This window comes from Labrus bergylta, chromosome 8 (genome assembly GCF_963930695.1).
Source record: "Labrus bergylta chromosome 8, fLabBer1.1, whole genome shotgun sequence".
Classification (NCBI taxonomy): domain Eukaryota; kingdom Metazoa; phylum Chordata; class Actinopteri; order Labriformes; family Labridae; genus Labrus; species Labrus bergylta.
Window position 1 is genome coordinate 29,276,206 of NC_089202.1, and position 26,048 is coordinate 29,302,253.

General features: G+C 40.1%; 1 protein-coding gene and 2 long non-coding RNA genes across 3 annotated transcripts in view; 1 reads left to right on the top strand and 2 right to left on the bottom strand.

Moving 5' to 3' along the window:
• Positions 1–16,468, bottom strand: part of LOC109999519 (IgGFc-binding protein) — a 36,585-nt gene extending 20,117 nt beyond the window's left edge. Inside the window, exons 1-16 of the mRNA XM_065957869.1 lie at positions 16,456–16,468; positions 14,351–14,401; positions 14,122–14,255; positions 12,162–12,820; positions 10,401–10,837; positions 9,987–10,153; positions 8,391–8,567; positions 7,979–8,204; positions 7,045–7,290; positions 5,900–6,001; positions 5,406–5,553; positions 4,527–4,647; positions 3,859–4,191; positions 2,777–2,948; positions 2,544–2,641; positions 774–904 (exon numbers count right to left, since the gene is read on the bottom strand). Coding sequence (XP_065813941.1) covers positions 774–904; positions 2,544–2,641; positions 2,777–2,948; positions 3,859–4,191; positions 4,527–4,647; positions 5,406–5,553; positions 5,900–6,001; positions 7,045–7,290; positions 7,979–8,204; positions 8,391–8,567; positions 9,987–10,153; positions 10,401–10,837; positions 12,162–12,820; positions 14,122–14,255; positions 14,351–14,399 — 3,200 coding nt within the window. The 5' untranslated portion in view covers positions 14,400–14,401; positions 16,456–16,468. The remainder of the gene's footprint in view (positions 1–773; positions 905–2,543; positions 2,642–2,776; positions 2,949–3,858; positions 4,192–4,526; positions 4,648–5,405; positions 5,554–5,899; positions 6,002–7,044; positions 7,291–7,978; positions 8,205–8,390; positions 8,568–9,986; positions 10,154–10,400; positions 10,838–12,161; positions 12,821–14,121; positions 14,256–14,350; positions 14,402–16,455) is intronic.
• A 2,975-nt stretch (positions 16,469–19,443) lies between these two features.
• Positions 19,444–21,168, top strand: LOC136179804 (uncharacterized). Its single transcript, XR_010666759.1, has 2 exons — positions 19,444–19,680; positions 20,646–21,168. It is a non-coding gene; the product is annotated as an uncharacterized lncRNA (long non-coding RNA).
• Positions 21,169–21,266: 98 nt separating this feature from the next.
• LOC136179805 (uncharacterized) lies at positions 21,267–24,571 on the bottom strand. The gene is made up of 2 exons (XR_010666760.1): positions 22,359–24,571; positions 21,267–21,746 (listed from the first exon to the last, which is right to left on the bottom strand). It is a non-coding gene; the product is annotated as an uncharacterized lncRNA (long non-coding RNA).
• Between the last annotated feature and the right edge of the window lie 1,477 nt (positions 24,572–26,048).

A 26,048-nucleotide genomic window follows, 5' to 3' on the forward strand; every position in this document is an offset into this window, starting at 1 on the left:
TTGACGAAATATAGAGTTCATTCACCGATCTTTCATTTGTTGTTTGTCAGGCGTGAAGAACATCTCCTATGCTGATTGGTTACTGGCTTTAATGTTAAATATGCGAGGCCATGGGAATCCATCGCCCTGGAAAAAATAACAATGTGATCTGATCCGGTTGATGTTTCTAAAGCTAAATCTGACCCTGTTGTTGACCTTATACCATTATACAAGAGTAACTGCTTTATAACACACTAACACTTTATAATAACCATCATCTATAAAGGCTAAACAAGGGTAAATAGATAGTTAATTAACCATTAGTTAATAGTTATTTACTGTTAACAAACAATGAAATTCTAGTTAATAGTGTTTGCTAATGATTTGTAATACTATAATTTATGTTATGTTAACAGTTTATTGATGCACACATTATAACATTTCATACACTTTATAAAGTGTTTCTTAATGATGACCAAATGATTTATAAACCTTTAAGAGATGGTTTATGAAATGATTTATGGTTTATTCATTGTTTCAACAGTAAATAACTATCAACTAATGGTTAATTAACTTATGTATTTACCCTTATTTACCTTTTATAGATGATGGTTATTATAAAGTGTTACCGAGTAACTTTAGAACCACACTAAACGGGTAGAGAACCACAACATGTCCAAAATCACTAAAGTGATAATATTTCATTTCTTTTACACAACTATGTTTATTTTTCTTCTAAAAACAAAAACATTAGTTATTAATTAAATCATAAGAAGCACAGGAGACGTACGCACCCGAATGGTCCTTCCTTGTCAGAGATGATGCCACAGTAGCGCCCCTCCTGGTAGCGAAGTACCAGTGCAGGTTCGCACTCTGGACATTTACCTCCAGGGCAGTCACTGGTGCAGCCCACGTCTCCTCCGGCCTGGAATCAGATATACACAGTAGAGTAAACTATCTTCACAGTACAACAGAGTGTAGTTTGCAGATTTGGGTTTGAAGGGGAGATTAACATGTGCATGTTCACTAATAATGCTTCCTCCTGAAAATAAAGCTGGGAGTGATGTGGGTATGGTTTCAGGGTATTGTGTGTAGAAACCAAAATGGTCCAGACTGGTTTTAATACATGATTAAAGCAAGTTTCAGTATTCACGTTGTACAGCGGGAAATTTGTCTTTTAGATTCTTTCGATCGACTTTTGGTTTGAAGTTTTGGTTTTTAATCTTCTACAATTCTACAATTCACTTAGCAGACGCTTTTATCCAAAGCGACGTACATCATTGAGTAAGTACAACACAAGCAAGGATCTTTAAAAAAGGGAACAATGTCAGTAAGAGCAAACGATCAGCTTTGAGTCTGATTGGACACACAGGTGCTGACGGGAAGTGACCAGAGGCAAAGCACAACATTGAGGGCAGTTCTCGAGAGCTCTAATCAGTATAGAAACCATCTTATAAGTCGTCGTTATCAAACAAAAACCATCGTCATTACCATCATCATCATCAATAATATGGAGACCATCATCATTAAGTTAGTAGGTATTCATGAAAGAGCTGGGTCTTTAGCTTTTTCTTAAAGGTGCAGATCTTGACAATGGGGTGTTTAAAGTGCTTCCTAACATGCGAAACCTTCCAACTAAAACGAAGACATTAATCGTTAAAGGTAGAGTCAGTGGAAATGTTTGTTAAATTGGGTCACCTACGGCGTCTCTCTTCTGCGTATATTACATTTGTATAAAGACAATTTAGTAAGCTCGCACAAGCTAACCCTTGGTGATTGGCACCTGCCTGTTCAACAGCAAGAAGGCGAACTGAAATCCAATCCAATGTTCACCCTTGTTTTTGAACGAGCTTTATCCACTTGTTTTTTCGCCCTCTCTATGATTATATATTCTCATCTTTGCCGCTATTGCTCTGCAGTATTTGTCCAGCCTGAATCTCGCCCAGCCAATAAAATGTATTCGCTCCCAAATTCAGCAGGGCGCTTTCATTGGCTGGGGGAAACACACCCACTCCCCATTCAGAAACGTTCCCGAGTCAACAGAAACATCCGGCAGACCACAGGGTCACTGCAGACATTCATATGTATACAAAATGGACTTCTGCTTGTATATTTCTTTTCTAGTCTTCTGACTAGTCAAAGCACTTTTACACCGCCGGTCACACCTACACATTCACACACTGATGGCAGAGGCTGTGTTGTACAGTGTCCATCAGTATTCGCTTACCCAATTCATACACATTCATAGGCCATAGATGAATGAAAGGGAGCAACTTGGGGTTACATTTCTTGCACAGGGAAACATCGGACATGTGGCTGCAGGAGCTGGGGATGAAACCCCAGACCCTTCAGTTGAGAGGCAACCGGCTCTACCAACTGAGCCACAGCCAACTATGGAGGCCCATAAGTGACGACTGAGCTGGATTACTGTTGTTTAAGTCTATACATTTTATTTATTCAAATGCTACTGACTCCTGTTTTGTATTTTTCAATTTTTTTTACAGTATTTGGCTGAATATTTTTCTCTTTTGTTTATCCACCCTTCAGTCAAAAGCATCACAAACCTTCCAGCTGTCACCAAACTGATTGGGATTTTTGGCCAGGGTGCCGTCAGATTTGGTGAAGTCGTCGCCAGGTTTTCCGTTGTAGTTTCCACACAAACCTGAACAGAGAAACAGGATAAACAACAGCGTCAAACATAAAGAAAATACTTCATACTCATTCCTGATGATGTTTGGGAGCAAGAAAACAATCTGAATCAAGAACATAAGCTTTCAGCAAGTCACATCAGACTCACCGGCAGTTTCCCCGTTGTACGAGCTGGGGAGAGTCACCTTGACGTAACTGCGCCAGTCGAATCTGAGCGTCAAACCAAATGATGTTTTCACAACGCCGAACCTTCCCCCTTTGTGTGCGGTAAGTTTTCCGTCTTCAAACGAGAACGGCAGGTTGACTGACTGACCGTTCACCTGGGGGAGAGGGAAGGTTAGACACAGAAAAAAGACAGGCTTTATTTTGTGACTATTTATGTATTTGACATCTTGCTGAGAAGCATCAATGACAAACTGGCTTTATTAATGAGAGGGCGCAACAGGTGAAAGAAATATGAGCTTTCCACTTTTCACAAAAAAAACCTTCTGCCATGCTGACATTTGACGTCACAACATGCAGTCAAACATCGACGCAGTGTCTTTGTTCTTATTTCCAAAGATTACTACTAGTTGAGCTAAGACCGAGCCAGAGAACATAAACCCCCATGTGATTTAAATAAGGGGCGTGTCCAGACTTCTTGGACTGGGGTGGCCCAACTGGTGCTCTCACTTTTTCAGGGGTGGCCTCAAGTTTATATGCACACATAAATGCAGAGCATCTATTTACCCTATTTATTTTAAGTACACAGGATAATGGCAACATATACATCTTCTTAGCTTAATTATTCCAGGACTCAAAATAATATGTATACTGTAAAAATTTTGTAAAAGCCCATCATAATTTAAGGCGTAGTCCCCTTTACTAGCCTGGCCTTGTACCACGTTTTGAAAAATTAACACAGGTCTCAATTAGAAGCCCTGATGCTGTGATGTGTTAAAATAATTATTTAATGACTTCAACATCTGTCCAAGGAAGGCGGAAAAAACGTGAGAATGCTGGCCGTGCTCTATTAGAAAGCAAGACCATACTACAGATTCATAGTTCATTTTTCTTTATCGCATAGCTTACATTTTTAACACAGATTATATTCTTTTTGGTGTAAATCTACAATTGTATATTTAATAATTTGCTGTGCACACATTTTTTGATATTGTAAAAAATAAAGCTGCACGTTGTCCTTAAAGAACCAAAATATATTCAAGTCACATATAAACAGAGTTGTCTTACTATTATCTTTCTCGGGTTGGTGCTACTCAAGCTGACAGTGACGTTACCGAACACGGTGAGAGACACAGACTTAGTGTAGGCCACCGCCTTGTTCCGTCCCCTGTTCTCATTCTGGACCAGACACTGGAACGGCTCCAGTCCCTTGTCGGACCCCTTGGCCAGCTGAGAGAGGACGTAGGTACATGTACCCTGGAAATCAAAGCGCCGGTTGTCCAGGCTTATGCAGTGGGGGTCTCCGGTGCACTGACATGATGCAAAGGATGTTGCGTAACAGTCCCTGACTCCCTTCTTAAGCCCACAGTGCTCATTCTTCCTGCAGCTGACTTTATCACACTTCATAAAGAAAAGAAAACAAAGATGGATCACAGAGGAAAATAAACAGAAACAGCATAAAATCGACAAACATCTGTTTAAAATATGTTTATAAAATACTTTTATATCAAAAATTCAGATATGGCGGCCTGAAGAGAAACTAATCAACCTGTGTGAGAAATTACATGTTACAGCATCTGAAGAGTAGGAATGAACGAAAAAAAAGTATAAAGTGAATCATACAGTAGCTGTCGTGTAGTGTTTAAAAGTGATATCAGACTTGGATTCTGGTATTTAAAAGACCCGCAGAGATGATGGCACCAATATGACACTCTTACACAAACACACACACCTACCTTTGTTTTACCATTGACACATTTACACCTGGTGGAGCAGGTGTTATCCCCCCAAAACTTGGTGCCTGCTGGGTAATATTTGCCGTCATGCTGACATCCACACTGAGATTTAGGGACACATCTGAAACAGAAAGCCAAAGATCATCATGTCCTAAAGATTATCTTGCCTTCCTGTGATGTGAGGTGTGTAAAGACTGATCCGATCTGCTCGGAAAGATGTCAGGGACGTCCTGCCTGTCATTGTTAAATTGCTACAATCCTGGTTTGACCGCAAGAGATTTCCAGTTTGAGTGATGGGACTCTAGTTGTTTGTGAATGGAATCTGTTTGTGTATAGTGTGCTGTTTTAATCATATTGTTGCACCTCCACACACTATAGGAAAAAAACAACTGTTGGGACCGTCCCTACTCTGTTTCTCTGGCATTTTTGTCAAGTGAATTGGCATGCATCTTTGTGAGGTGTAAATACATCCTTCTTCGACAGAGAAAAGAAAAAAACTTTTTTCCTGGGGTAACTAAAAAGAAGAGGCATAAGAATAGAACCCTGAGGGACGCCACAAACTCAGGAACAGTGTGTAATTCTATCTAATTAACAGCACACTTGAAGGCATATTGGGTTATACCAAGGTTACAAAGTGCTTCATTCTGTCAGGGACACATGGTTTGATTAATCAAAGGGGATGATGGGTAAAAAAAACTATTTAAACCATTCAGGTCAGTGGCCTTTGTGTGTGTGATTATGGGAACTTATTTTATAAACGTGCAACATTTTTTATGCTTCAAGTCTACAAATAGCAGCGAGTATGATGATTTTTGTTCACAGAGTTTGTGTTTTCTTGATGTGCTCGCATTTACATCAGTAGCATCATTGCTAAGTTACCTGTCTCCGCTGAGCACCCTTCCTTTATCGCACTGACATCCCTCCACACAGGGAGACTTACAGCGCGTCGCAATGTCTGGGGACGAGCAAGTGTTGGGACACGCTGTACCACACGCCTCATAGTGGCTTCCAGCTGGACACGAGGGGGCTGCAGAGAGAGAGAGGAGAGCATTGGTAGTCCTGTTAAAGCTCAATCTTTTAATATGTGAGAAACGGTACCATTTCTACCAATGTAACAAAACCACAAATTACGTATTTACATAGCACTCAATCCCCCCAAAAGAAATCTTGGGAAACTTTACATAAAGATATCAACATTTTACATCAGACTTATTAGATTTCTTTATATTAAAACTTAAATAATTGGACAGCTCAATGTTCTGACCTCTTTAGTTATACGTGATAAAACAAAGAGTGACTGAGGACCGTTAACTCAGTTTTTGTTCACATCGTGAACAAGATGTAAAGTGGTTTTTACATGCTTCGTGACTTACTGCATCCGGAGTGCTCTCTCCACTCGGCGGTCATTTTCACTCCTTGTGACAAACAGGTGTCATAATAACTCTTCAGGTTATCACAACGAATCTGTTTGGCACCTGGACAGAAAAATACACACAATACATTATTTACGGTTGTACATGAAAACTCAGATCATAACATACATCTTTAAATCACAACATATTGAATTTTCACATTGAAACAACCATGGACCACTGAGTGGACAATCAAAGAGAGAAACAGCGCCCCTCTGGAATTTAATGAATTTTAAATCTGAGTCAGTGTTTCCTCCTAATAAATCCTGAGCTCCAGCAGAGCTGTGTTTAGCGCCCCCATAAACGCAGGTTAGGTATGTATAGAGAATTACGATTGAGTGTCAGCCAGTGTCAGACATTTTGATCCAATTCCCATTTTCATACGAGCTACAATACTCGAGTTAAGTAAGAACTGTTTAAATGGATTTTCCACTGAATATTCTAAGGTGAAGTATTACTTCTACCTTGTGGTTAGTATCGTCTTAGACACATAAGACTTTTAAACATATATTTAGACTGTTATAATGATATTTGCTTGTTATCATATATAAAGTACTTAACACATTTTTTTCTAAAATTACAGATTGCAAGAGAAGAATATTTTCCTAAATGTTCAGAGATTACTCTCACAATGTTAAAACTCAGACTCAAACTATTTCATTTCAATGTCAAAAGTCTGTATAAAACCATTATTAAAATCATAAAAATTATCATCTTTGATATTTACTTTATTTATCTGCATTATTGTATAAAAACTGTTATAAAATCACATGTAATCATTTAGAACTTTGTCTGTGTTTGCTTAATGATTAAAATTCTCCCAAAGGATTCACTATTCTGATTTGAGATTGATTGATTAATTAATTATTACAGTTAACTTCCTTCTTTTGAAGGTGGTGCCCACTTGGCGTACAAGGATATATTCATATCTTAATAAATTAATTTACTACAGGTATTAACAATGTTATATGTTATCAAAGGTTATAGAGAATCATCAGATTATCAAAAAAAAAACAAAGGGATTTGGATGAAAATACTGTGTATGTATTTATATTGCAGTTAGGTTATTACAACAGTAGCCTCTTATATTTCACTGGTTGTTTTACCTTTAGTGACACAGACGTCATAGACACAGTTGTCCAGGAATGGGTAGGGTTGGACGGTTTTGTGGCAGGCTGAGAAAGGGCCGTCCTCTTTGGTCATGAGCCCACACAGTGTGGGTTTTCTGAAGTGAATCTGTTGCTCTGGGGAACAGTGAGGACAGCGACCGCCACAGTTGTCGTTACAGAACAGATCTGGATCCTTCACCTTCCACTTTTTGATCATCTCCAGAACTATTGGGATACTGTTGCCTAGAAGAGACATAAAACAAACAGCTGTTTGAAGTGAAAGTACCTCTATAACCCCAAATCAAAACCTGGCAAACCTCCACTGTGACCATGAACCCTTCGATTAATGCGGCCAATGAGGTTAACTGTTGTTGTTTTTTGTTGTTCTATATTATAGCCTACTTGCAGCTAATGGTTAAAATGCTAACAGGCTAAGCTAATGGCTATCATGATAGCATGATTCACATGACAGCCTAACATTGCAGTGAATGTGATTTGGTAGGATTTTTGCTGATTATTCTCTTTGAGCATGCTCTCTCTACTTTGAGTAGTTATAATTCTCACAGCATGATTGATGGCTTGGAGATGCGAATAAAATGTAGCTCAAGGATCCCCTTTGATTTGTGATTTCAACTTGAGTGGAGTAACACGTGCAGATAGAATAGATTCATCCCAACCAGCAAGAAACAATCCGAACAAATGTTTTCATGAATATTGATCGTAATGAAGAATGGCATAAACCATCCATCTCATTTAGAGTGAAATATTTCACAGAAAAGGCCAGATTGGATCATTGTCGTCCAGTTGAAGTGTTTACAGAAAGCATTTTTTTCTTTAAATGTGAATAAAATTATTTTATCTGAACATTTTGTTCACATTAAAAATTGAATTTCCACCTCTGTGCTCTTTCATCTTGTACACCCCTCCTCACCTTTGGGGTCCGGCAGATCGTCCTTCCTGTCTCCGTTGTAGTTCCCACAAAGTCCTCCCATGTGTTCATAGTATGAGGAGGGAACTGTAATCCATAGCCTCATATTCCAGTCGTATTTTACAACCAGGCCAAAGTCAGTGCTGAGGACAGCGTAGGACCCACTCCTACTCACAGTGACCTTATCCTTCAACAGACTGACAGGCAGGTACTGAAGCTCCCCGTTCACCTGGAGGTAACAACAGACCATTAATCACAACTTCCCGTAAGTCTGTATCTCTCCTGGCTAAAAGCTGAGCCATGCAATCCAGCAGCTGTGTTGCTGACTACAAATATCTTCTGTAACTGAGTCGCAGCTAAGCCCGTTTTAACTGTGTCTTTATTGATAATTACATTCCACATGTGAGTGTGTTACCTCTACTCGTCCTCCATGTCTGCTGATGACTATCGTCTGCTCGTATACAGTCACGGTCACAGTCCTCACGTAGGAAACTCGGCGGCTTCCTCGATGGTTGTTCTTTGTAGTTACAGTGAATTGAGTAAGGGTAGGATCTTTTTCTGACACTGTTGCCATAATGTAGGTACAGGTGCCCTAAAAAGAATGATTTACGCCCATTATAAACATTTTCTGCAGCTTGTAAGACAACCTGAGACAGTGAGCTCAAATTATAAAAACAGACCAACAACATGACAGCTCCCTTAATGTGACGCCAGAGCATTTAGAGCTCCCCCTACTGACTGGCTGCAGTCATAAATCCCACCTCCTCCATGCTAACAGATGGGACATTTATCAAACTTTAAAAACCAAAATACATGTCAAATACATTTTTCTTAAACATGTTTTTTTTTTTATCATCGTTAGTTCTTATCATGCTTAATTATTTCCAAGTGATCATTTCTCTGAGAAGCTTAGTTCTAATTAGTTATGTGATGCTATTAAATGGGGTATAACCCCATGGTTGAAGGCTCTGTTGACCAATTAGGCTCTGTGCACCAGATTATCAGAGTAGAGGAGGCGTTCCCCTGCTGATGGGAAGCATAACACACGAGTCACTGAACTTCCTATAACTGTGTGTGTCTGCTTTAAACTAACACAAGAATCTGAGAGATCTTTGATGATTTATCTGTAAGTTTAATGTGTGCTTGCTGTTAAGGTCCTGACACACCAAGGAGATCATTGGCCATCGGTCTTAGTTGGTCTTAGTTGGACCGGCTCCATTGCTATCCATTGGCCACCATCGGCCTTTTTTTGGCCAATTCGACATGGTTGAATCTGCATCGGTGGTCGGTTAGAGGAATCTCTCTGATTGGCTGTTCGGAGGTTTCATTTCTCTCCAGCTCTCGACACAGTTTCTGTAAAGCCCCTTGAGCATGCCGCTGTAGTATCCATGCTTTCACCCATTAGTGCGGTTTCTCTTTATTTGTCGCCTCCGCCTCTTCTTTTCTTTTTCCACTAAAAGACCAAGGGCTGACAACGCCAGCGCCATTTTCAACTTGTTATCAGACATTATTCTTGATTAGCAGGCTAACTGTAATATGAGTGGCACACGGTGTGAAGGTGGTCTTCTCGTATCATAACAACGGACTACCGCCGCCTGCTAGCATGGAGAGTTATTTCCTCTCACACATTCGCAGAACTTACGTGGTGGTTGGCCGTTGGCTGTAGTCTTTGCGATGTGGTCTAGAGCAACTTTTTGGTGTGTCAGGGACTTAAAAGGACTTATTCAATTCTGTGGCTCCACCAGTTGATCCATACTGTTCAGACTCTGGCTCTAAATTATGTCACCGGGCCAAGATGTTAGCGATGTTTTTACTTCACTTTGTGTAAGGAGGGGAGGTGGAGCCGTGCGTCCATGTTTATATACAGTCTACGGTCCATGGTACATGTGCTTCTAACATTTCCGTGATAGAAGCACACTTCTATTTGTTGATTTGAGAAAATACTTTGTATTCACCACCTTAGTATAGATATGGTGAAAGCCTTCTGATAGCTTGCCTTGTTCAATCATACCTGGAAGTCAAAGCGACGTCCATCCAACGTTGTGAAGTGGGGGTCACCCATGGCTGTGCAAGTTGCCGTGGAAACAGGGACACATTCTCCATTCACACAACTCTCCTTTGACCGACATGTAACGTCTTCACAGGGATCTTTGGGTGGTGGTGGTGGGGGAGTGTTACCTTCAAAATATACACAACATGTAAATGCATATAAGTGAACAAATACAGCACAACATTGAATCAGCAGTTTTGTTGTGTGTGAGTGTGTGTGTGTGTGTGTGTGTGTGTGTGTGTGTGTGTGTGTGTGTGTGTGTATGTGTGTGTGTGTGTGTGTGTGTAACGCCTGTAGGGAAATGTGGGGATGAAATATTTTTTAAAAAGTGTGTGTGAATATGTGAATTTACAATATATATGTGAGTGATTGTACCTCCAGAACAGACTCCAGCGATTCCAAACCCGTGGGCTCTCCTTCCACCGTAGGCATAGACCGCCATACGAACATCTCCTTCCACTGTGAAATGACTCTGCTGTTTTCCCACTTTGACTTTTGTCGACACCCATACATTATCTGAGCCGACACTGGACCACTTGAGTTTTGAGAAGCACTGCCCCTTATTACACACCTTCACACTGCTTGCCCCCTCCCTCCGTGACACAATGGAGACCCAACTTTTTAACCCGTCCACTGTCTCCACCGCCCAATCAGTGGACAGCTTGCATGTCGGAATCAGAGTTATCAAGAAGGGGTCCCTTGGTTTGTTGTCGCTAAGCAGCAGCACCATCACCTTCTTGTTGCTCTTCACCATCAGAGGACGCTTCATTTTCATCGGAATGGCCAACATTTGTCCCGCTTTCTTCAGAATACTGTAGATGAAAAGGATTTTTATTTTTTAGTATTTCAATATAAAAAGTCATCTTAATTTTAAAGAGATTTAACATATTGGCATGTCTTTTATAACACAGTTCAAAAGTAGGAATGTTCTCAGCCGACTAATTTTCTAGTCGGTTAAACGGAAATTCGAATTCAGTTTAACTGACTAGTCCAAAGGTAAGAAAACACCCAGAAAAAAGTCAAAACTGTGCACAATTTCTTTTAAAAATGTCAGCAGGTAAAAGCGCCCAACCAATTAATCAGCCAGCCAACATCGGCTGATATTAGCGTATGTATTGACTATCGGTATCAGTTACTCTTATCGCAGATATGTGCCGATATTTCAAGATTTAGTCGTCTGTAGAGTAGCATTTATTTGACTTTCAGTGTTTTACTCTAGCAGTTATCTGTCACCAGCAGAGTTGATTACAACAAGCACTGTCATTCTCCAGCGTGTCAAGCGGAGATGCGCCTTCATTCGTAGTTACTTCCCTGTTGAGTGACCATCTTGTCTATGTCATATATCTTTTTACAAGGGTTTGGTAACTGCATTTGAGGGATCAAGGCAATAAAGGTACGAATCTATGTCTACAGATCAAAGATATATCTTAGAAAGATATTGGCCGATATTTTGGTTTTGGATTTTTTTCTCTCCCAAATATTGATATCGGTATCAGCCCCAAAAATTCCATATCGATCGGGCCCTAGCAGGTAAACAATGTTATTTGGTTTGGTTTCTATTTAGTGTCTGTGTGCTTTCTCTTCCCTGTCAGATCGTCACGTCAAAATCTTCTCCGTGTGTCCTTGGTGACATTTTGTTTCTCCCTGTGTTTGGACTTTTATATTGGACCTTTTTACTTTTTGGAATTTGGATTTAAGACATTTTTTTCATCTGAAATTGGGTCCAGTTCCTTGTTCCTCCATAGCTGTGACAATACCTGACATTTTGACTTCAGTCTCAAGTCAAAGACTTGTGTTCTCGATGTTTAAACTTCCCCATTATCATTGTTTCTCAACATTGCCTCTTTATTCTGGATTTTCCCTTGACATTGTCTTGTCTCTTGATTCATATTTTTCCTTAAACCTTGAACTAATGCTGTGACTTAAACTCTCTGGTTTATAAAGTCATTTGTATATTCAAAAAAAGTCACAAAACCACAGAAACGTCAAAGAACCTGGATTCCATTAAGGTCGAGTGACAAACACCAAAAACAATCTTTTTGACAAATGGGTGAACAAATGATCAAGCATCCAGAAAGTGTCAATAAACTCGATGTATGTAGCATCAACAGACTAATAATGAATATTTGACTCAACTGTTTCATTCGCTGTTGGCCTTGGTACACCGTCAATTCAGCGTCATCTTCACCAACCATAACCACAGCTACGTTAGTTGTTTTGGAGTTCCCAGTGAAGGGCACAATGTACTCCTTACCCATTTTAGCCACAGGGGGGAGCTGTTCATACACATGTTCACAACCACGACCGAGGTTCAGACACTGGTGACCAGTTAACACCGCCACAGGCTTCTGGGATTTAATCTGAGTGCCTGACAAACAGGTATGACTTCGTATCAGATAGGACTCGTAGGGCTGCAGGGTGACGGTCACCGCTTTCCCTTTATTCCACTTCGCTCCCCCTCTGAGTTTTGCATCACTGGCTGGCAATATGGTGATCATGTTCTGGCTGTCCCCGTTTACGATGCCAACTAGCCTGTCGAAGCCATGTCTCCCAGATGGGGGTGTGAACACATAGTGCTCAGTGCCTAGATCTTGAATTGGGGAAACCACTGCGCCGTCTCCGGAGCGGACGCGGCGGTTGAAGGTGACCACAGAGATTCCAGTGCTCGATGAGATTCGAACTGCAGATTTTGGACTGACGTATAGTTTCTGCAGCTCAGTTCCACATGGTAAAGAAACCCAACGAGTTTCCCCTGCACGTAGGGTCAGCTCCTTGGAGAACTTGACTGAAGCCACCTGCAGATCAATGAGAACTTTCAGAAACTACAATAAAATCAGACTGGCTGGTGTTAGATGATGTTCTCAGAGGACATTAAAGCAGTGACAAATACAATGAAATGTTTTGCTTTTGAAGGTCTTTAGAAGGAATCTGTGTCAGTATCAGTAAAAATTTCAGTTTTAAAACCAGATAAAACACTTAGGGCACACTCACACTAGGCCCAGTTGTCCCATACTGTGCTGAAGCTCCCTCCCCATTTCCCCGCCTGCCTGCACTCACACTGCTCCAGGACTAACCGGGCCTGAGCATGATTGCCTCTTGTACATAACATGATCATGAAGCGTGCTTAGTTTACAAGGCAAGCGGACTCAAAAAAATTTAAAAAGGGACGCGTGGTCGAGTCCGTGTCTGCATATCGGAGAATAACACAAAGAACAAAACTGCAAATAGTCAAAAGAACAGGACTTTGAGGGTGCTCTCGTACTAAAGCCCCATTTCCACCAAGTGGTCTGGTTCAGTTCGTGACACTACCCATTTATTGCCGTTTCCAGCGTCAGAAGTTGGGAATAGTACCAAAATAAGGGATCCGTACCGTCCTACTTTTTTGGTACCCTTCTGTTGAGGTGCCAAGGTTACCCTAAAGGGTCCCTTTTGTTTACTGTGTCCCGTTCTTCTTCTTCTTCATTGAACTTAATTAATAGCGGGGCTACACTGTGTTGGGCTGCTATGATGTCACACTATTTAATAGCTGACGCGACTATCTCCATCTGGCTTACACTATGCTTACCAAATAAGGGTACGGTTGGCTGTGAAAAAGCAAGCAAGATCAGGCTTTACCGTTGCCAACTAGACCAAACTGTACTGAACCAAGGCTCTAGGGAATCCAAAACTGTGCTTAGGCACGCTTCCCCCTCAAATCCCAGTTTGTTTGAGAAGTGTGAGTGCTCTGATCCGAGCTCAAACACGGAACACTTCCTTGGTTCCTGGCATGCTTCAAAGAGGTGTTCTTCGGCACGCTAAAGTTCATGCATGAGCACAATCACAGGGACACAGTGTGGACTGTTCTGGCTGTATCTGACTCAAATGACTCAAAATAAGACACAAAGTCAGTAAAGTAGCTGTTTCCTTTGCTGCACTTGATATTCTTTGTTTTATATTAATAGGGACACCAAGTCCATGTGGTATGATGGATTTATTCCTTTCCTGCGCCCCTGTCTCATGAATAGATGTAGGTTTTTCAAAAGCTTTGGTACTACTATAGAACCTTAGTTTTACCTGTGCATGAGCACCACATTAACTTTTAGATGCTAGTTCATACCTGAATGTGGACTTTGGCCTCAGATTCCTGAGCGGTCAGGACCAAGTGGAGTCTGTGGTCTGGGGGATTTTGTTGTTGAAAGTTTGGAAGAAAACCTGTGATAAACTCTTTTCCTGAAGAACAGCTGTGACATACTGCGGAGAAGAAGAGATTTTACTTAATGTATTAGTCATGACCCAAAACATTTTCAGTACTCAAAATGGATGATGCTGCGATAACACATTAATACCTGCAAAGAGTGCAGCAGCCAAACACAGCGTGAGAGGCCTCATTTCCATAGCTGAAGGAAAAGAGAGAGAGATGACAACACAATTTTAATAAAATAATCTTAGAGATAAGAATTCATTTTGACACACACACATTCTGCAGCTTCCTTCTTGTTTTCTATCCCACCCTTGAAATACTTTATACAACTCGTCACAATAAGCTGTTGTGTCCTTGAGGAAATGTATCTCAGACTAACACAGTAGACTCAATAAAAAAGAGGTAGAGGTAAGACATGACGTAAAAAAAACCCCACAGAAGTAGCGGACAAGGAGCAGAGTCCGCAAGACGCTATGATGAGAATATTTGCCTTTACATCAATGCTACAGAATCACACTATCAACAAAAGGGCGGAGGAAACACACTGGAGAATAAGAAGCATAATTCAGCCGTTTAATTATGTGCACTGAGATCGTAGCGGTCGCGTGCAAACACTCTATGCACCGGGGATATGAACTTCACTCCCCCCTCCCACAGGCTCATGTTGAACTCTCCGGAGAATATCCTGTTGCGTTCTCACATCAGCCCAGATAAATACTAGGTTTGTGGCAGGAAAAACTCTGGGTAAAGTCCGAGCGAATAATGCATCTGTTTGCGTTTTCACATACAGCTCCTCCTGGAAATATCAGGGGTTTTCTGTGTGAAGTGTGAAAGCCCTCTAAGAGATGTCCAAATAGCATCATGCCTAAATGTGCACTGTACTAATTCAATAAATAAATTAATACAAATATTAATAATTTTCCATGCTTAATTTTTAAAGGAATTAAAATGTCTCTCAAACAGTCATTCATAAAGGCCCAACATAAAAGACAACATGAAAAATTGGCCTGCAGCCTGTTGCAGTACATCTTCAATTAGCCAATCTAAGGGTGAAGGGGAAAATTATACATATCTATGTATATCGTACAAATTTCAAAATACTTGCATGTTATACATTTAACACTCACAAGGACATAATGTAGAAAGAGATTTCCCTAAACCTTCACTGAGTCCCAGCAAAACACTTTGTGAATCTTGGAGTATAATAAATATTTTGTTTCAAATGTAAGCAGGAGGATGAAGAAAACCGCAAACAAACTGAATGAGTAAGAAAAAAACACCGACTAGACAGTGACATGATGGTACACGATGCACGGAAAATAAGTTCTTAGTATTAATTTCAAGAATGCATCAAGTTAAGAATGTTTTAAATATGTTCTTTTTGTCGAGGATACAGCCGCCCCCTGCGCGCATTAACTTAAAATGGTGTCACAGCGCGGTTTGTCTGTTCAGCTAAAAACCAAACTAATCCTATTGATTCAGACTGCGTGCAAAATGATGGGAGCTAAATGTCACATATCGCTGCAGACTGATTTTGAACAGGCTGATTTGTCAGTGACCCGTCACATGGAGGAGCTGCTGTCCTTTGGTCAGAGGCTCAGAGTTTCCCGTTGTAGACTGAACAGGTCCTGGACTATCATTTGTCTTTTTCGTTTCTGCACTGCTATTTTAAGAACCTGGCGTTATTTGTATTGTTGATTTTTTTCTTAGATATTGTTGCTTGAGAATGCCGCAAATTTGCCAACAGGTCAAAAGATGTAGAAAAATCACAGCGCGGTTTGTCTGTTCAGCTAAAAACCAAACTAATCCAATTGATTCAGACTGCGTGCAAAATGATGGGAGCTAAAAGTCACATATCTGCTGCAGACTGATTTTGAACAGGTGTTATTTATATTGTTGATTTTTTTTCTTAGATATTGTTGCTTGAGAATGCCGCAAATTTGGTCAAAAGATGTAGAAAAAAAAAGAAGAAAATTCCTGTACTTAGAAGAACTCTAACTAATCACAAAAGCAGCATAGTAAAGCCCCAATAATGGAGATATAATTATGACTCTAACACAAAGAGTTAACCCTTTCGTTTTCAGACTAAGTTCTCAAACTTTCATCAAATCTAAACTACAGCTACGCTGATAATTTAAATCAAATTAATAGCAATCCTTACGTCTGTTTTAACACATATTATGAATCTAACATTTTATACAGAGTAAGCATAATCCTTAAATTGAGCGTGTATGAATAAATCATGCCTACCTGCGGATGACTGTGGAGGGGGCTGCAGGTGGAGGCAGAAAGGGACACTTTTATACGAGGGGAATAGAGAGAGGGGGAGAAATCATGCGTTACTGTTTTGCATCGGCTGACTGAAAAGCATATTGAATATAGGCGTGTTTGAGGTGTGGTCTCTGCAGGAATAACAGAGAGCATGGGAGAGGTGGAAAGGTGTTTGAACAGTGTCTGAGACATGTAAAGTAATGAAAACAAAGGAGAGGACACAGAGAACACTTTCATTTCATCCTGTCTTACTTCTGAGTAATTTCCTCTCTTCTGTCGTTTCAGCGTCTACGTTTTTATTTTTTACTTTTTGTGAAGTCATTTCTTGAGTTTCTTTATTCCTAGAATCTGCACGTTGAAAAGCAAAATGGTAATGCATGTCAAACAATTACATATAAAAGAGTCAACATTTCCTAAAAAAACATATTGATCCAGAAGTGTTCTGCAAATAGAGACGCAAACAAAATATTTTTTCTTTAACTGAGCAAAAAAAATATACCTGACACGTGGGTATTTTGCCTGGTTCGATGTCAGGTTATCTAAAGTTAAGTTTTAGAATGTGCACAACCTACGCTAACAGGTCATGGATCTCACTTAAATAATATATTAAAAGTTATTCAAGTGGGTGCTGGTAGCCTCGTGGTTTGTGTGCACGGCCCCATGTATCGAGGCCATATGTGTACCAAGCCCGTCTGCAGACGCCCAAATCATCAGAAAAGTCCATCTTTTCTGTCTTTTTTTAACAGCTCCATTTTGATTATGAAAACGGTATGCGTTATCCATAGTCAGGCGCGTAGCTGACATGATTGACACCTCAGCTTCAGCTCTCAGTCTGTCATTGGGTTGACTGAAAGTTAGGCTGAGACAGCATTTCCAACATGGCGGCTGCTGCAGATGGGACTCCAAAGCTGGAAGATGGCTGACATCACTCAGGCTTCAAATCCGACCTGTGGCTCCCTTCCTGAATATCATTCCCCACTCTCTCTCTCTCTCCTTGATCTTTGACTCTCTATCCATTGTACTCTAAAATAAAAGCATAAAAGCCCCAAAATAAACTTTAAAAAATTAAAATGAAATAAAACTATTTAAAATGTGTCTTTAGAAAAAACTAAAATGAGCTCTTTTCGTTCACATATGTTTAATACATACACTAAATACATTAATCCAGAACTACTTACAAGAATATATGGCCTCCATTACTGTGGGGGTTTTGTAAGCTAGGAGGTTGTGTAATTCAATAGCCCCAAAATATTTATTGAAAGCATTGAAATTGCGTCATAATGCAGCCGAGTGCGAAGGGGTTGGGACGAGGGTCTGAATGAAAATTGATTGCTCCCACAGGATGGGGCACGAGTCTTTGCCCTGAGTGAACGAGTTCAAGTATCTCCGGGTCTTATTCACAGTGTGGAGCTTAAACAGGATCAAGAGATTGACAGATGGATTGCTACAGCGGACGTTGTAATGTTGTACCCGACTGTCGTGTTGAAGAGGGAGCCAATCTTTGCTGCTGTAACACCGTAAATTTCCCCGTTGCGGGATAAATAAAGGATTATCTTATCTTATCTTATCTTACATGAATGAAATTAAATACAAAAAATTGGTTAAGCAGTCTTGTGTGGAGCCAGCTTTAGCCTGCTGCCTACGTGTCTAGGCCTAGGAAAAGAGGAAGACGATGGATGGTTAGGTATTGAAACATTTTGTTCTGTTTCTATATTTTTATTTCAGCTTATTGTGTTGTTCACTTCTTTGAAGTATAGTTCAAGTAATAAGTGGGTAGAGCTCCCAAAAACATGTGGATTTGCTTGTGGGCGGGTTTTAAGCCTCTTGATAAACTGTAACAATCACGCCCACCTATCAATCATGTCAGCTACGGGCCTCATTGTGTATAACTCAGATCCTTCATAAAATAAAAACGGATGAGTTATTGTTTTGTTTGTGCACACATTTTCTGAAAAGTGGACGGAGAGGATGGACTATTCTCATAATTCGGTCATCTGCAGACGGGCTTGGGACAAATATTAGTTCAAGCATCAGCTAGCGTCAGACATCCAAGCGTTTCCTCTGCAGGGAAAGAAAAGGCTGACGGTACTCTGGGTCATTATTTCCGATCAAATTTAAAAGGATTATGCAGACAGGGATCACATTTCAGAAGGATTAACTCTCAGACAGACTGTCATCAGTGTTCATACCTCCAGTGTCCACTCAAAAACTTTCAGGTTCATTTTATTTTAACATATTTTATTGCACACCTTCCTGTACAGTTATAATAAGGCACCTAAGCAGCGACCACAGCTTCAGAAGAAATCTTCAGGTTTTTCTTTCTTCAATTCTTTTTTTCTCTTTTCTCTTTATCTGTTTTCATGTAAAAAAAAAAAGTCTGTTTATTTCAGTTTTTCCCAGAATTTTAAAAAATGGATCAGGTTCAGGTTGCTTTATTTGTACCCGTAGGTAGATTTGTTTGCAGCCAGCAAGATTGACAGATTACAAGACAAATGTAACAACATATAAGAAAGAAGGAGATCTAAACCAACTCAAACATGTAATGACCACTCAAACGATTTTTCACAGACTTGCCTGTTTCACTAATACAAGCAGTTAGCCTTTTCACACATGCAACCTTCTGGAAGATTCCAGGACATGCGGCCCCTGAAATCTTCCTGAGTTCCCTCCAATTGGGGGCTGGCAAGAAAAAGTCAGGGGGTAACCAGCCATTTGTGTTCACACCAAGGGGCAACCTCAGGTCTCGAAAAATGAAGCCTATGCGGAAGTACAAAACACTGCAGTTCCTCGAGGTTCCTCTTGAGGCTGGCTGCAGAAGCGCCGGAAGTGCCATAAGCCCACAGCCAAAAAAGCCCGTTTTTACCACAGGAATCAACATGTTTACAGCCTGGTTCAAAAAACGAGATATATCTGAGAAGTTGACGGCCCCTTCTCCTCACACTGTGGGGGGGGGGGGGAATTTTTTTTGATAACTCATCGGATTTTATTCTATTAAGGAAAACGACTATGCCCATATTTGGTTGTGACAGATTTGATTGACAGCTCTGCGCGGTCAGCTGGTCAGGAGGCTAACAGCTTGATCCGTCTGATTTCTCCTCTTTCTTACTTCATTTGGAGAGTTTGTTTAACACATATCTGACAACATACATGGCTTGCTGTGCGGTTAACAGACCATCCAACAAGTTGATGCTTCAGTTTTTTTCGGTAAGTGATATAGTAGTGTTATATTTACTGCTTACTCGTGTTTATATTATTTACGGACCTAGCTTGTTTAGCGTTAGCTTGTAAACCAGTCGGCTAACTGTGTAGCTCATTATTTACGGTCAATGGTTTAGAAATGTTTGGTGTTAAGATGTTGAAAATAATGAGTTTGTGTGATGTTAGAAGCTAAAGGTTCACCTCAGTTGTTATCTGACGTTATGATGAATGTTATACTCCACGTAAATGTGGACATTAAAAAACAAACTTTGTGTAGTAATTATCCGTCAGTAACATAAACTGAACTGAACCTAATGTGCTGTGTAGGTTATAGAGGATGACATTAAAGTTACATGGTTGATGTAGTGTCTTAAGATTTGAGCAAACTGTTAACAAATAAAAAAAAAAACTATATTAACAACCATATTAATTTTCACTGAACTCATACACAGAATATAGCAGTAGAAATATAAAATATAAATAACATATGGAATGAAAATAAGATATAAAGCACATAGATATAAAGTATAAGAAATAGTTTGAAGAACACAGCCATGTACTGAGCTCATGTTAATAATAAATGAGTTACTGTATGTTCTGTACTAAAGCACAGAGAGTTGGGACCTGTTAATGATTTAAATAATTCAGGTTATATTTGTTTCATGTTAAGATGAAGTACTATCCACAATAAACTGCTTAATTTTTCCTCACACAAAATCTGAGACAGTTTGATGTGGAATATCATTGTGTGAGTGAGAGAGCTGAAAACAGCATGATTACAATAATGTTTATCTTCTTAACTTTGAATAGATGTTGATTACCTGAATACTGGACCTTTGTTGTCTGGGTAGTACACTGTTGAATTTATAAATGTGCTCTTACACACAGATGAATACAGAAAAATAGATGAGAACAAACAAAATGATTTAATGAATAACTGATTTTTTCTCTCTTTCTTTGCCATGCTGAAGACCTCTCACTAAAAGTTCATGTTCTCCTGGATCCATGTCACATGCTCAAGCTTCTTCTGAATGACATTTCAACAGTCAAAGTTCTGGAGAGAGAAGATGGCCAGCAGATAAGACAGCAGTACATCAAGGAGCTCCACAGGCTTCAGGAGGAGGAGGAGGAGGGTTTGCACCTTGGAAGATTGTGTTCATGCTTCAGCTGTTCAAATAAAAATAGATCTCCTCCAAACAACTTGCAATCAAACCATTTTCTTCCCATTTTAAAACCCTTTGTCCAGTTTAGATGGGAGAAGTTGATATTATGTGATATTGATCAGGGAAGACTACATTTCTAAATCATTTTTAACTGTGTTTTTATTCACAAGTTATTGATCTTATTTACTCTCCATGTATCTTGATTAAAGAATGGGGCTGTGTTTAAGGGCATATTTTTGCAATGACTCTGTTCCATCCCACTTTCAGAAATGAACTACATTAGTATTTGGTAAAAAAAAATGTTGAAAGAATAAAAAGTTGTGTAAAAGTAGACTTCCTTCCCTAAGCTATTGAGTTGAGCATTAATGCACATTTTAGTCTTGTCCTTTTAAAATCTGAAATGTATACTCATAAGTAGACATAAAGGAGTGCATTTATATAGAAATATTTATTTAATCTGAAAAACAACATTAAAAAAAATCTGTTTTTATAGCAGAGATTAACATGTTTACAGCTTGGTACAAAACAAACAAATAGGTGTGATTAGCTCATGTCTGGATGGACACACACTGTACGGGGGGTGAATGTTCTGATGACTCATCAGTTTTGATTTGATGAAGGATAAGAGTTATTCACGATAAGGCGTGTAGCTGACCAGCTTGACAGGTGGGCGCGGTGTAACGGTTTGTCAGGAGGTTTAAAACCCGTCTCAGCTCTCAGTCTGTGGGTGACATCACTCAGGCCATCCGGGGGAGACCTCCCTCACAGTGAGCTGTCGAAGAGAAGCAACCGAAGTCCACCCCAGAAGAACCAACAAATACAGATGTTGTTGAGGCTCAGGTTTCTTCCTCTGTCTCTGCAGCTCTCTGGGCACCTCGATGGACCAGTCACCAATAATCCACACTGTGTCTATAGGAGAAATACAAAGGTGTTCAATTAATGCCTCAGACAAGACAAAATGTACAGTTAACTACATGTGACAGCTCAGGGTGTTTTTTTGTTATTAGCCACATCTGCAGGAATAATATTGAACAAGGTAGCTGCAACTCATCATAATAGATGCCAGTCTTAAACACTACTTTTTCTAATTTCTAATACTAAAGTTTTTGGTGTGAAGCTGACACTGTCCACAGACTCCATGACTTCACAGGGTTCTATAGAAAACAAATGTCTTATAATAAATACTAAATAATTATTTTTCAATTGTCATGTTCACCTCATCGCTGTTGACATCAGTAAATATAAGACACAGACATTCCTCTTTTTGTCAGAACAGTAACATGAACTGTATGATTTGTAATATTGATTTCTTCTGGATGTCTCATATTTATTTACAGTTTATGGATAAAACTTTGTTAATGTATTTCTCTGTTAACACTGACAAAGTCTAACTGCTCTGACAAATAACTAATAACCATAGTTGTATATTTAAAAAAGTGTCGTTTTAAGACTTTAATTAAATATTTGGGTTGAATATAATTAGTTTTAACTGTGTTGTAGAAAAGTTAAATGTTAACTTACTGTTTGTAGAGTTTTCTCAGGACGAGCAGGAATAGTTGATGATAGCAGCCTAGCTGTTAGCTATGCTGTCAAGTGGACTGCTAACGTCGAGCTGAATGGGCGGAGTTAAGTCCCGCTGGTCCCGCCTTACTGCTGTTGCTAAGTTGATCCGAAGTTAGGTTGAGACTGCAAATCCAATATGGATGCGGCCGTCGATTGGACTCATTTTCTGCCTATGTCACAGACGGGTCAGGGTTCGTCCAGTAATATTTACAGTCTATGGTTCACACCTGCCGCTCACCCCGAAAATGCTCAGGAAATTTCCAGGTTTGCACATTTGTGAAAACACCAGACGTCACTCAGGCTTTGCTCATTAAAGAGGACATATTATCCCCCCTTTCCACCTTTTCAAACAGTCCCCCTGTGGTCTAAATGAAACATCTGTGCTGTGCTTTGGTCAAAATATAACATGAATCAAGCACCAGAGGAGGTTTGTGACCCTGTATAAACCAGCTCTCTGAGAACGCTCCGTTTTGGTGTGTGTGTCTATGGTTCAAATCTGACCTTAAAAATAAACCTTTAAAAAACATTTACACACATGGCTTTACACATAGTTTCAGGTATGAGACGTGGTGGGGTGCAGATATTTTGCACGCCCCGTGTGCAGAGGTTATAGTCCTCATCAGCGGAGCAGCTTAGTGTTTAAATCCGACCTCTGCCCTTTTTCTGCATGTCATCCCCCCTCTCTCTCCTCCCAACATTTCCTGTTTCATGTTGTTCATTTTGACATCACGGTTGAGTTTGAGCCTTTTGCAGGTGAACTTGAGTGTTTTTGGAAATGAGCAGCAGGAAAATTCAAAAGTTTGGAGAAATGTGCTAAGAGAGAAGTGTCAAAAAAGTTTTATAATTATAATAACTGAGCCAGCTCTCTGAATGTCAAAGTGACAGTCCACAGGTGGAGGTGTGACAATCCATTTAGTTATTTTATCTCCTGACATGGCGTCCGTTGTTTTAGCGTGTGTAAAATTAATATGTGTGAAAGGAGGAGCCGGGTAAGCCCACTACTTCTATACACAAGGATGTACAATAACACCTTTACACACGCTGATCCTCTAAATGTACTTAAAATGACAAAGTAAGCTCACTATTATGTCTGTGTCACATGGATGACAGGTCACTGTTTACCTTTAAAGGGCCCATATTCTGCTTTTTCTGGTTTTATATGCTCTTTAGTGTGTTTTCCAAGTGTCCTGTGCATGTTTAGGCACATCTATTTGCAAAAATTCAAAGTCCACGTAAATGCGGCTTCTCCTACGTCCTCCTGTTAGCTGTAGCATTAGCTGCATGTAATGCTCGGTTCTAGCCCCCCTCGAAAAAAATTTGCCAGTGTGACGTCTTGTCAGTGTGATATCACTGATCTAAGCCCATTGGCTCGTTGTGGCAAGCCCAGCAGCTCATGTTGAAATTTCCGAGACGCGTGCTGAGCAACTGGCCAATAACGACAGAGTGGATCGGCAGACCAATCAGAGCAGACTTGGCCCACGTGGGGTCTAACAGTGTGGGCTCAACAGAGTGCAGCTGATGGACTCAGAGCGGAGAGGGAGCAAGGAGGAGCAGTACATGAAAACAGACACTTTTTTCAGACTTTAGCTATTGTGAACGTACAAAAGTAGGAACATAGATTAAATATACGAACCCCAAAAAGGGCAGAATATGGGCTCTTTAAAAAAGGAAGATTTGATATAGGCCTGTAATTGTTCATTATTGACTTGTCTAGATTGTTATTTTTTAATAGTGGCTTGATGACTGCTGTTTTCAGGGCCTGAGAGAAGAGACAGGTTTACAATTTGTAACAGATCTGGAGCCATGACTTGGGAAACTTTTTAGAAAAAACCTGTTTGCAGAATATCAAGACAGCAGGAGGAGGAATTTAATTGTTGTATAATGTCCTCCAGGTTTTTTGAGGTTGATTTGATTAAATTGTGTCATGGTGCTTAAGTTGGTTTTAAATGGACACAGCACATATCCTGATCCTGATAATGAGTTACTGACAGTTTGTCTAATTTTCTTCACTTTCAGTAAAGAAGGTGGAAAATGTATTACAGGCCCCGGTAGAATGAAATTCAGATTCTATTGACACAGGAGGGTTTGGTAGCCTGTCGACAGTAGCAAACAGGGCACAAGCATTATTATTGTTTCTGGTGATGATGTCAGAGAAGAAAGATTGCCTTGCATTCCACAGTTGTGAATTATAAGTGTGAAGTCTCTCTTTGTAGATGTCATAATGAATCTGGAGATTAGTTTTACGCCACCTACGTTCAGCTTTTCAACAATCTCTTTTTCCGTTTCTTACCAGTGTTAAATTTCTCCATGGAGATTTTTTCTTACCAGAGACAACCTTCACCTTAGTGGAATCAATAACATTTGTGATTTTAGAATTGAAGTCATCTACCAACTCACTGACTGAGCCCCAGGACAGGGCAGCTGTGGAAGAGAAAACCTGGTTAAATATTTCACTGGTGTTTTCAGTGATACACCGTTTTGTGATCACTTTTGTTTGAATACTTTTGTACACTGACATAGTACTCTTAAATAAAACACAGGAGTGATCAGAGAGGGCAACATCTGACACAACAACCTTGGAGATGTCCAAGCCCTTGGAGATGATTAAGTCCAGAGTGTGCCCTCTGTTGTGTGTGGGCTCTGTCATGAGTCAGCCCAAAGCTATCAAGAGTGTGAAACAGTTCTTTAGTCCCTCTGTCCTGGGGGTTATCAACATGGATGTTAAAATCACCAACAAGTCAACTACCTTGACTTGAGAGCGTTATTAACCCCTCTTCCCAACATGATAGCGTGTCATGATACCTGTATATCCCCTCTAGCTTTAAAATTGAGCCCACGACGCCATCTGGAAAATAGTAACATTTATTTCGACTGAGGGCACCCTAACATGAGACAACAAGTTAACTGTTAACGATAGCTAGCTACAAAAATGACTGCTAGCTAACTGGTAAACCGTTACCGCAAGCTATTCTGTGAAATTGCTTGGTTGACTAATGTAACATAATGGTTTTATGAGTTTAGCTAGTTAGCCGTGAGCTAGCAAGAGTTACAGCCACTTCCTGTTTATGGTGATGTGATTTGTGGACTTCCTGTTGGATTTTGAGCATGGGTGCAAGAGGATTTATTGTAGGTGTTGTCAAGATAGATATGCACAGTAAAATTCAGAATGGTAGGTTCAACGTGCTGTGGGGGCTGAATGTTTGAAATATTGTAGGGGGCGCCACTGAACCATTAAGCCACGCCCACTAACTTAAACGGTATCAAATGTTTGACTTTACCACCAGGATTATATGTATGAAGTTTCGGGACTGAACTACGATGTTAAGCCTGTGAAAAAACTACTTCCTGTTTGATGGCGAACAACGCGTCCGTAAGGGAACAGCTTTCCACGCAGGACTTTGTGCTTGTAAAGATCGTATGGTCAAGGTCTTTGGATGGTCAACAGCAATTTTGAGGGAGATTTAAGCAACTGTGTAGCAATGGCTAGTGCAAAGGAAACAGTGCTCAGACGGAGTGACCTTCTGTTGTCAACAGGTGGTGCTGTGACTAATTTAAAAAAATCAATCATGGATGTGTTCAGGGCGGGCTCTTTGCCATGCATGAATTTTTTAGTGATGATTGAACACTGCATAGTAGAGTTAAAAGCAT